Genomic DNA, 12,669 nt, shown 5'->3' with positions numbered 1-12,669 from the left:
AGATATGCAAGAGCTTGTTCTACGTATAGTCAGTTTTTAAATCGAGGTAAGCTACTGACAAACAAGTTGATGGTACAGGGGTTTCAACAGTCTCGATTGAAGTAAGCATTTCGCAAATTCTATGGTTGTTATAACGATCTACTTCGTCAATACAACCTATCATTGGGTCAAATGCTGTCTGACGTGTTTCATACCGATTGTTAAGCCATTCTTGGCACACTGATTTTGACTACGGATAACTCCGTTTACCTGAACAGGATATAGGGCTTACGTCGGGTGTGACCGGTCGACAGGGGATACTTACTCCTCCTAGGCACCTGATCCCACCTCTGGTGTGTCCAGGTGTCCGTTTTTGTCCAACTATCTATTTTGTATTGCTTGTAGGAGTTATGAGATTGATCACTGTTCGTTATTTTCAGCTCTCATGCATGTAGATGTAACAAAAGGAGTATGGGAAAATAAAATTTTCCTGAATAACAACAATATAATATGAATATAATTTTCAAAAATACTTCAAAGATATTTAGAAATTTCTAACTGACATTGGACTATGATTAAACTTACAGATATTTCATTTTTGCATCTGATATCAGGTAATTTGTTCTTCACCTTTCTGTAAACTAAAGACGTATCCATATGATTGAAATATTCTCGAGAGGGACGTTAAACAATATTAAATCAACCAATCAATAATATGTAAACTAAATGTAGTTACTATGAGTAATTCTGTGTCAATTCTTCATCTATCAGTAGGATCTGTAAAATATTGTAATGTTTTGGTTTTGTGTTCTCTTTTACACACACATTTTCAGTTCTTTAATACATGTACAATTGCAACCATGTACACTTTGCGCATTATGTAGGTGATGAGAATAACGGTTCAATATCGTTCAATATGTGTGCGTGATCACAAATAAAGTATCATATAATATATTATTCAAACGTGCTATACCATAGATATCGATAGAAGTAATTAAAGTTAAATTAATAATTCCTATTCGTTATCAGCAGTTACATTATTTCCAATCCCTATCTGAATTATTTAAATACTAGTATTGCAAACATGAGTGTACCTAAACATCGCAGTTGCCGGAGAGACATAAATCACATTGATAATTATTGAATATCTCTATTACAATATACATGTACATAAATGTGTTTTTTATTTGCTTAATACTAATTCAATTTCAATGAACTAAGCACAGGAATCTCTCAATATTTCACGAATATTTTGATCAAAACATTAAGGATGTATGGTAAAATGAAAATATGTATTTCAAAATCTGGGGCCCCATATGATTCTATAAGCGTTTGGTATTGTAATTTTCTAAAAAAAAAAAAACTGTTAAACAATATGCATATCATGAAAAAAGTGTAACGACAGTAATTTCCTCAGCTCTTATCAGTGACTATCAGAACAAACAGTACAAACCACAGTAAATATCAGCGTTTCTCATATCCACAGAAATTATAAGTACCATCAACACAAAAACACATGATCAGTATTTATCAGTAAAAATGTCATTTACAGGGTTTGTTTGTCCATCAGTTGATGAATGTAAGATAAATTGTATATGAATGCCTTCAATATGTGTATAATACAGTGTATTTTCACTGTCTTTAATATGTGTGACTAATTCAAGGTATTTGAATGATTTTAGTTTGTGAAGTAAACATTCTGGGGATTCCTTGTACAAAGTGTACTCCAGAGAGCACCTGTAAATCTTGTGACGGGTCACAGTATGGTGTCTGGTGTGAACATGAATGCTCTCCTGGATGTGTACTTGGGTCATGCGATGAGTTGGACGGTACATGTCAATGTCAGGATGGGTATAGAGACAGTAAATGTCAAATTACAGGTCAGTTATGCATACATTATATATACAGTATATCACGTGACAGTTACACATACATTATATATACAGTATATCACAGGTCAGTTACACATACATTATAGATACAGTATATCACAGGTCAGTTATACATACATTATAGATACAGTATATCACAGGTCAGTTATACATACATTATAGATACAGTATATCACAGGTCAGTTATACATACATTATAGATACAGTATATCACAGGTCAGTTATACATACATTATAAATACAGTATATCACAGGTCAGTTACACATACATTATAGATACAGTGTATCACAGGTCAGTTATACATACATTATAGATACAGTATATCACAGGTCAGTTACACATACATTATAGATACAGTATATCACAGGTCAGTTATACATACATTATAGATACAGAATATCACAGGTTAGTTACACATACATTATAGATACAGTATATCACAGGTCAGTTACACATACATTATAGATACAGTATACCACATGTCAGTTACACATACATTATAGATACAGTATATCACAGGACAGTTACACATACATTATAGATACAGAATATCACAGGTCAGTTACACATACATTATAGATACAGTATATCAATGGTAAAGTGTTAATTTAGTTGTATACCTTGTGATTTTTGGTTCTAGGTATTTCTCATTGTACATCCATTACAGGGAATTGTTCATCTCTATGTGAAAACTGTTCGTCTTTGTGTACGGAGTGTGACGTTATAAATCAGAATTGCACTGTGTGTCGAGAATCCAGATTTGGGGAAATATGTCAACGTCATTGTCCTCAGCACTGTGAGATGTGTGACATTAACAACGGTACATGTCTGCAATGTGAAACCGGTCATACAGATGAAAACTGCACAGGTATACAAAGATATGATTTTTAAATTATATTGATATATCATTTGATAAAGTTTTAATGATTTTTGTATCAGGTAATCTCATGGGTACACCTTTTGAGGGTTTTTTCAACAAATTCCAAAATTGTTTTTGTAGAGGCTAAATCTCGAAGATCAAAGGGAGCTGGAGACATAGTTTTCTGGGTGTTATTTCCGACAGGATTCATTCTTCTTCTGGCAACACCTTTCATTGTGAAAAGGTAATACAATAGTATTCTTTCACAGGTTGAACCATTCAATCAAGCAACAGTAGATCATGTATTGATCGCGAGATCCTCGCAACACGAAAATTAAGTTCTGATAACAAGGTACTTGTATACAGATACATAGATTTATCATAAAAACCGCTTTCATGCATACAAAGGTGTACAAAGGATCAGGTGCCTAGAAGGAGTAAGCATCCCCTATCGATCGGTCACACCCGCTGTGAGCCCTATATCTTGATCAGGTAAACGGAGTTACCCGTAGTCAAAATCAATGTGCCAAGAACTGCCTAACAATCCGCATGAAATATATCAGACGGCATTTGACCCAATGATAGGTTGCGTTGGCAAACTAGAGCGTTATAACGACCATAGAATTTGGTAAATGCTGTCTTTAAACGAGACTGTTGGAACCCCTGTACCATCAACTTGTTTGTCTGTAGCCTGCTTCGATTTAAAAACTGACTATATTAATAGAAATTATTGAAAAATGTTACAAGTTTAAGAAAATAATGTGTAAATTGATGTTCAATTTCTGATTGTGTAATTCATAAAACATGTATATTGAGGAAAATAAAATATACAAGGGTGTTGAAATTGCATTGTTCAAGGGATTGTTTTAAAAATTTGAATTACGAGAAAAGACAGTTTGAGGACAGGTCAATGCTATCTTTAAAAAACTCTGGTGCACTGGGTCCTTATAAAAGATCTAAAGAATGCCCGTGATTATTGACTATCGTTGTTATCAAAACACCTCTCTTGGGTAGCTTTTCTGCAAATGCCACTCCATATGAGGTCTATCAATACCTGGTAGAGCTTGGCCTATATCTGTTTTCTTAGAATTATTTCAGAGGAATTTTAACGCTTTTAGAAATCGAGTGAGCTACTAATATTGCATTTAGGCATAATTTGTTTTAGTATAGATAACGTTGAGTTGTAGACAACAGAGTACAAACTGAACAACTCACAGGTTTTTACATCTTTTCAAAGAATCACACTGGAGATAATTAGATTAGGTTTCACATTGTTACTAGTATTAAAAGACGCTAAAGTAGTCATAGCTTTTTCACAATAACAAAAAATACAGTACCATAATCTTGTAGATGATAAGTGATTGCCAATAGATCCTATCATTGTGTCAAATGCTGTCGAATGTGTTTCATGCCGATTGTTAGGCCGTTCTTGGCACACTGGTTGTAACTACGGATAACCCCGTTTACCTGGTCCAGATATAGGGCTCACGGCGGATGTGACAGGTCGATAGGGGATAATTACTCCTCCTAGGCACCTGATTCCATCTCTGGTATATCCAGGGGTCCGTGTATACCCAACTCTACTTTAAATTGCTTATAGGAGTTATGAGGTTAATCACTGTTCGTTATCTTTCACAATAGTGTGGTTTTTTTTTACTTATACAGGCTTCGAAAACGTTTACATTGTTTTAAAACGTCATTCTTCAATCCTACGCTGGTTCCATCAACAAATGTGGCAGAGGACGCCCTTCTGGTCAGACACCCCTTCAACAGTAGCAGGGTCATACTTGAGCCTGAAGGAAATAGCCACAATCTGGAAGGACCTTATAATGGAGTGGTCCAAGTGGTAGTCACCTTCAGTAACATCAAAACTAAGTGTATGTCCATAGAACAGTTCGTAAAAGACACCCACCAGAAAATGACGACAAACGAATTCCGGTCAGAGTTCAAGGTGATTCTAATGTATCTTTAATAGATTATATGAAATGGCCAGCAGTCTCACTCACCGTCTTACGCACATACAACAGAGTCTCTTATTTTAGATTTATGTATCAAATAATACGTATCAGGACTTTAGTTGTTATTTATCTTTTTGTAAGGATCTTCCAAATGGATTGATGGACCTCCACACAGAAGCACTAAAAAGGGAACACACCATCAAAAACAGATTCAAAAAGATTTATCCATGTACGTTTTGTATTTGGTATTTTGTCATAGAAGCATACTTAGAGTGACCTAGAAAACATTAACTATTTCGTTCTAAAGTAGTCAAGAACTATGTGATTAAAGCAGATCTGCTGAAACATGCAAAACTCTACGTTTAATGTCAAATTCGGAGTAATTCATGACATGTCTGTTTGGTCATCTAATCACTATGGGGTGAAAGTTGCTCACAATCTGAGCACAAGAATGTGAACATGCGTTTTACATGTATTTCAAGTCGAATCGGAAGAGACAACGAAGACGTACACTGTAATCTCATATTTTCCTTAGAATTTTACAAGCAAGCACGTGTTTGAAATGTCTAATCTGTGGTTTTACTGCAATTGCAAAGATATTATATATTATATAATGAATTAATGATTAATTAATTGAAGGCTAATTTAGTAATCTTTATTTCTCGTAGTGGTATTATTTTTAACAATATTAAATAATATACGTATTAGGCTTTTGAACTGTTTCAGAGGACACAATTGCATGGGTGTTTTGTAGCAAATTATGATTTTAACCTTCTCAGATGATTTCTTTTTCATATACAGATGATGCAAATCGAGTTATTCTGGAACCATTAGATAGCTTGCATTCTGGAAATTACATCAATGCAAGTTATGTTCATGTAAGTTTGAATATCCCATTCTAATTCACCAAAATTTAGATCTAGAAAAAAAAAAGATATTGTATTGCATTTCTTGAAAATACAACAGGATAATTGACATAATATTTCTTGTATATGCCCGTAACAAATGGTATCAAAGTTGACGATAAATGACGCGATGTTTTGTTTAAAATAATACTGAGCAATTTCAATTCATATTAGAATTTAGTTGAAGAGAATAAAGTAGTCAATCTGTTGTCCATGTTTTCTGTTGGGTCAATATTTTAAAGTCTCTATAATTAAATCCACACTTTTTAATTTGAACATAAACAACAGACGCGATTCCAAAACGACCAGGGCTCAATTGTACAAAAGATATATCTGTTTACCTTATCAAAACATAGGACTCGCGGTGTGTGTGGTCGGTCGGCGGAAGATACTTGCTCCTTCTGAGCACCTGGTCCTATATCTGGTATGTCAAGGGGCCCGTGTCAGCCCAATTCTTTATTTTGTATTGCTTATAGGAGTTATGAGATTGATCACTGTTCGTTATTTTCACTTTTCATACTTAAACTGATATTTAATGTGTAGTTAACAATATATTAATGTAAGAATGATAATTAAGGTTTGTGCAACTGACTCCAAAGAAGCTCGTGAAAACTTTTCCTGAAAGTGTACATATTGCACATACTGATTAGGGGTTATAAATGGTTGTATGTAAATTTAACTAGTAATCTAATTATCCACGTGTACTGTAACATTATTACAGGATCAGACTTACTTTAAACGCAACCATTAAAATAGTTTTCTCTAGTTTCGAGGACGTCCATTGAACACGCAACCTTTATAACACTGCAGGACTTTTATTGCGTCGAAGGCTATGCATACGCTCCCAAACCATCGCAACAATTTAAATGTTGACTTAGAATAACTCAGATTATCAATGAGAACATTGATAGAAAGGTCTGTATATTTCTAGAGACATGTATGTCATGAGATTCTCTTTTGTTTTACATTTTCTACAAAATGTGGAAGGTATATCAAGTGTGTTGCCTAAATGAGAGAGGAACAGAATATGTTTTGTATTCTTCATAAACTATACTGTCTCTTTGAGGAAGATTTGTGATGTTTTGCCTTATAGGGATATATTTGTGGGATATATTTCAGGGTGTTTACAAGGACAATGCATACATCGCTGCACAAGGTAGTGTGTTACAAACATCTTCAATGCGCACTCATTTACAACAAATTATGTTGAAAATTCATGGTTCGTGTCATATACTATGATGTATTTGTTTAAGTAAAAGGTTTCTTACTTTCAGGGCCTTTCACGCCGCAGACGATTGTAGATTTCTGGAGGATGGTTTGGCAAACTTGCAGCAAGCGAATAGTGATGCTTACGCGTCTGAAAGAAGGGAATGTGGTGAGACAGGAATTATCAAAGGATGGTTATTAAATACGAAATACGCGACATATTAATGGAATAATTTTTTAACTATATGGAACAATTTTAGATTAATAAGTGATTGTTCATATTCATTAACATTTGGTTTGTTTGATTGATATCCAAAGGACCAAGGACTTATAACTGCAAATAAAAACTTATAAATAGTATTTAAACATATCATGCAAAATTCACCCCCATTTTAAAGTACTGTAGTTTCATTTATCAGATATATTTGTATATTGGTGTCTTGGCTTAGTCGTGTATTACGTTTGGGATCTTTCGTTTGTCCTTCAGGATAAGTGCCTACAATATTGGCCAGATGAAGCTGGGGAGTTTGGACCCTTCTCTATCATCATCCAAAAGGAAGAAAAGCTTGATAAATTCACCACACGAAAGCTGATAGTGAGAATGGTAATTAATAAAGAACCTGGCAATAGTTAATGCCTATATTAAACAATACTGAAACAGCTCATGAGAATTCTGGTAAAATGCTTTGATTCTAGTTTAATGCCGCATTAGTATTTTAAGATTGTCTTATTGTCCTGATTCACTCATATTAGAAGATACATACTCTGTTACATGTAATTCCATTGGTTCTAAAACATGTCGGTCTTGGAAGCACATTACCTTTTTTCTTTAAATTTTAACATCTACTGTTGAAATGTGCCTGTGGAACTTCAACGAGTCTTGTTTGTCAAGAGTATTAGAATATGTAAAAACAAAAAATGTAGATCACATTGTGAACAAATTGTCCTGATGAATGTCATTTTATGATGCGCTCTCACTATTGTGTTTAAAATAGGGATATCGATAACGCATGCAGGTTTAAGCCAGTTTGGGGGGGGGGGTGTTTCAATTCAAATAAGAGTTTATCTGAATTATTTGGAAACGTTAACTTTAATCTTTAAATAGAAGAGTCATACTGAAATATCATGATTTAAAACGGTAAAGATTGATGTTGAATGGCTTAAGGGGGAATAATACACCATAGGAACCTGGCATGATAACTTCACACATTAAATCGATGTAGGGCAAAGACATAGATGCACTCAAAATTTATTAATAGTGCTGACGTAATATAAGGGGAAATAATCCTTTGTCAATGGTATCGCTTCGCAGTATCCGTGCGTATTTTATCGTTGATTTCAGTAACTGAAACCAGACTGTGTATTCTGTGGTGTATTATCCATGAATACATGAACTATTTATATACACAATAATCTTATGACATTAGCGTAGTAATATTGATACTGAAAATTCTACGTATTCTCCTGCCAATAATTTTCAAATTATTTCGTGTCTCCCCTTGCACCGAATATCAGTGGTTTCTCTCTGCAGTAAATACTATAGACCGTCATATTGTAACGTCTGAATACAAAATTAACCCAATGCATATTTTATTCAAATGAACATGCTCAAACCACGTACCATAATTAATTATCATTATTGCTGTATTTCGTTTTGCGTAAAACAGAATGCATATATTAAAGATTCACATAAAGATATCAAATCTTATCATATACCCATCGATGTATCGTTTGTTGATACTGTGGATTTCACAGCGTGTGATCCGGTTTTCCGGATCACCACACTGTGGTTTTCTGATTCCGTATCAGTATCCTCTGAAACTGATGCCGTCACAATGCATCAATGCAACGTTATTTGTGGAAAAAATTGACCGCGTCACAAACGAAACTGCGTACACAAAACATAATTTCATCGTATGTCTGTGTTTTTGATAGTTTGGATTACATTTATTATCTTAGAAATGTGGATTTAAAATGCATAAGGGGACATATAATAAATGTATCATTACTACAGTAACTTGATCCGAAGAGTTGGGTCACATCTCGTTGACAGGCTCGGATCATCAGATCAAACTCGACGCTTCGCGTCTCGTGTGATCTGATGATCCGCGCCTGTCAACTCGACGTGATCCGACTCTTCGGATCAAGTTGCTGTAGTAATAATATATATTTAATGCGTCCGATAAATATGACAATGGGAGAGGGCTAAAATAGGCTATGCCTGCTGCCAATCCCTTTGGTGAATAATATTGTTATAAATTAAATAAATATGACAAACTTCATCCTAGAATAACATAATAGTTGTGAGAACTAAAATGTAATTGAATTTTCCCAAAGGTCTATTCTAAACCCAATACAAAACTTCCCTGTTTTGGTTTTATTCGAAGTTTGTACTCAAAGTTAAGGAAACAATTCATCAAGCATAATTGAGATGACAAGTACCTAATGCCATGTATTTTAAACATATCAGGAAATCTGGGATCTTTTCACAAATGAAAAACAGGAAAGTGTAGGTCCCGTATCTATAATTATAGAGGTGTTATATCCTGGATGTGTTTAATACAAGCAGAGGATGGTACTGTTTTTAAAAGTTCAAACAATTCACATAGAACAAGTTTCCACTCAGAAAATAAGAGGAAAGAAACATTGCCCAATAAAACCGTATTAATGATAAATAAAATCATTTTACTAGATACTGAAAAGGACTGGTTTACATCTGTTGCTGGGATGTCTAATATGATAAAAGAATATTGGATATAACAACGTATGCATAATTTAAAGGCAAAATTCATCACGTTCTCAACGATATATCTAGGTGCTTGAAGTCAAATTTTACGACGTACTCAATGATATGTCTAGGGTGCTTAAAGTCAAATTTACCATGTACTCAATGATATGTCTAGGGTGCATAAAGTCAAAATTCACAACATAATCAATTATACGTCTAGGATGCATTAAGTCAAAATTCACCACATACTCAATGATCTGTCTAGGGTGTTCAAAGTCAAAATTTACCAAGTACTCAATGATATGTCTAGGGTGCTTAACGTCAAAATTTACCACGTACTCAATGATCTGTCTAGGGTGTTTAAAGTCAAAATTCACCACATACTCAATTATTTGTCTAGGGTGCATTAAGTCAAAATTCACCACATACTTAATGATATGTCTAGGGTGAAGAGACCAGACGAGTGACACAGTTCCATTTCACAGTGTGGCCAGATACAAAAGTCCCCCAGAATCTGGAGGCGTTCCTCTGTTTCAGAAACATCACCAAAAATTCCTTGCATCCTAACGAGGGACCTATGATTATCCATGGGAGGTATTGGAATTGCTTTGATTATTTTGATCCTAATGACTTTAAACTACTGCTTCCTGATCTACTTCACTTGTCCTGTTTTGTCTTCATCCAGTGCTGGCATTGGCCGGACGGGGACATTCATTGCCCTTGATTACCTGTTGGATAAGGGGTTTAAAGAGGGTAACGTGGACGTGAAGCACTGTGTCATCACATTACGACAACAAAGAGCCTTTTCCATCCAATCCGTGGTACGTTTCTGTGCCGGAGTTTGTGGCATTTCATATCAATGCCAAAACATGATACTTATATTGCTTTAACATGATCCATTAGTAACTTACAGATAAAACTTAATGTTACATGTCTTTGAGAGAAATTGCTTCACTATGCAATGAGTTGTGTTTCCTAACCTGTCTATTTCCATTACTTTAGGACCAGTACGTATTCCTTCATGATGCACTTGTGGAAGGCTTGACAAACCTTAGCTTGAATTGTGCGCTTCATGTGGTGGACGAAATGTAATAGAACTGTATAAACGGCTCTAGAGGGCTGTCTCATTAACAACTAAATACAGTTCATGTTTATAATTATTTTTCTTTGTAGAATGAAAACTGATTTATTACTGTTAACACTATGAAATCAACTGAGTAACGCAGGTGTAATATAGCAAACTGTACGTGACATCCATACATCATTTACATGTTATGTATATATATCATTTGTTCCTAATAAACATATATGTACTTAAATCATATACCCATGCATCATGTCATTATTTTTAAAACCGGGATCTTAAGTCAAATAAATATCTGACATGAATTATGAGACTGATCACTGTTCGTCATACAAAAGAGTGTATGACAGATAAAAAGGACAAAACAGGTATATTACATTTGGAAAGATCAGTGCAAGAACCCTTGTAGTTCTGGTGGCTCGGTGTCGGTTCCAGAACCACGCCTGACCTAGACTTTTTACTTGAGTTATGACTCTTCCTTCGCCAAGAGCTCAACAATAAAGGTGGAAGTCGCAGTTTTTTTGGTTATAACCTTAAGAAAAATAAATAACCCCCAGTGTTACGACCTTGAATGTCATGCATAGATTAAAATGTCGCTCTAGACCTAAATGGGGTATACCCGTTGCGTTATCTCAGTGGTAGAGAGTTCGCTTTGTAATCAAAAGGTCATGAGTTCGAGTTGCGCTCGTGTCATGGCTGCGTCGAACCTAAAATGTAAACATAGGTAGTGATTGCTTCCTCGCCAAACGCTCGGCTTTTATGAGTGAGAACCATGGGTCTTTCGTATATGACTTAAAAACGGAGATCTCATGTAGCGACAGGCGTTGGCATGTTAAAGAACCATCACTGCTACGGCCCTGAACCATAAGCATAAGTCTACATGCGTGGTACTTCACCTACAGCTGATGACTTCTCAATGAGTAAATATTTCTTGACGGAACGTACAAAAATAGACAACCAAAAGTTGGGGATATCTCTACATGAACGAACAATTCTCTAATGGAACGTAAAGCAAACAAACTAAAAAATTGAAAGAACAATATATGATGAAAAGCAACACTATTTCTATACTAAATTAATAAATACTACTCTCTACAAAAAACTAAATGATCGCTCTTTTGGATTGGAGATCAAACTTAGTAAAACACGCCTGATCAGTCTAACATACTAAGGTTGATGTTAGTACCAATTACCCCGACCTGATCAAGTATAGAATTAAAATTTTGTGTAAATAATGAAGGTCAATCAAAGGTCAGCCGTGCATAGTACAGGAAATTTTTATTCATCTGGTGTTTTATCACGAATGTTTAAATGAACTTGATGATACCTAGTAGGATTAGAAACAAAGAAATGAAAAAGCAGAGTATTTGAAGTGAAGCGGATGTAACATATAGGAAAAACTTCCTGAACAAGCAAAGAGGTTAAATACATGTATATCAAACAAAAGTTAAAGATAGACGGCATGAATCTTCCATCTGGGGGATCAATCCTGTCACCCCAGGAGCTTCTGGGGCCCGTTTTGCAAAAAGTCGTAAATCTTAAGTCCTAAGTCATAAATTTGAAGAACTTACGACAGATCGTAGGACCGTTTTACAAAACGTATCGTAATCGTATATCGTAAATTCTTTTGTCGCAAGTCGTATATGGAACTTTTCAGCGCATGAAGTTGTAGAATCGAACATAGATACCGTGCGAAACCCGACGCTTTGACGCGCAGACACTGGGGAGGAAAGAAAATTGGAGCAAATTAACTTTGAATTATATATTTGCATTGCTAATTAAGCGAAGTAAATTTATTCAGTTATATCTATTGATTTACCAAACATGTTGGCATACAATCTTAATTGATACATTAATTAATAAACTACTATTTCATACTAACAGTGAAACGACAACCTAAATTGGGATGGGATAGACAGGGAATCCACACATTTTGAAGAAAATATCGCCAAAATAAATCAAGGGGTGGGGGAGGGTAGTTAGGCACCTGACTGTAGCCAAAACCTGTTGATTGAATGTAAACCATTTGAAGCTGATCAATACATGTACATATAAAC

The 12,669-nt window shown here is 34.9% G+C and overlaps 1 protein-coding gene across 3 annotated transcripts in view; it reads left to right on the top strand.

Annotated features, from left to right (window-relative positions):
- Positions 1 to 10,852, top strand: part of LOC125670753 (uncharacterized) — a 115,770-nt gene extending 104,918 nt beyond the window's left edge. For 2 of the 3 annotated variants that reach the window (XM_048906106.2, XM_056163657.1), the window contains exons 5-15: positions 2,540 to 2,740; positions 2,873 to 2,975; positions 4,397 to 4,682; positions 4,831 to 4,918; positions 5,491 to 5,567; positions 6,714 to 6,750; positions 6,869 to 6,969; positions 7,288 to 7,404; positions 9,974 to 10,122; positions 10,214 to 10,349; positions 10,531 to 10,852. In XM_048906106.2, the coding sequence (XP_048762063.2) occupies positions 2,540 to 2,740; positions 2,873 to 2,975; positions 4,397 to 4,682; positions 4,831 to 4,918; positions 5,491 to 5,567; positions 6,714 to 6,750; positions 6,869 to 6,969; positions 7,288 to 7,404; positions 9,974 to 10,122; positions 10,214 to 10,349; positions 10,531 to 10,620 (1,385 nt within the window). In that variant the 3' untranslated portion in view covers positions 10,621 to 10,852. Of the gene's footprint in view, positions 1 to 1,661; positions 1,860 to 2,539; positions 2,741 to 2,872; positions 2,976 to 4,396; positions 4,683 to 4,830; positions 4,919 to 5,490; positions 5,568 to 6,713; positions 6,751 to 6,868; positions 6,970 to 7,287; positions 7,405 to 9,973; positions 10,123 to 10,213; positions 10,350 to 10,530 lie in introns of all 3 variants that reach the window. The other variant, XM_056163658.1, reaches the window with a different exon arrangement.
- Positions 10,853 to 12,669: the final 1,817 nt, after the last annotated feature.

The sequence above is a fragment of the Ostrea edulis genome, chromosome 4, assembly GCF_947568905.1.
Source record: "Ostrea edulis chromosome 4, xbOstEdul1.1, whole genome shotgun sequence".
NCBI classification, from domain to species: domain Eukaryota; kingdom Metazoa; phylum Mollusca; class Bivalvia; order Ostreida; family Ostreidae; genus Ostrea; species Ostrea edulis.
Note: the sequence above shows the minus strand (reverse complement) of the source record. Positions and strands in the feature narration are given on the sequence as shown.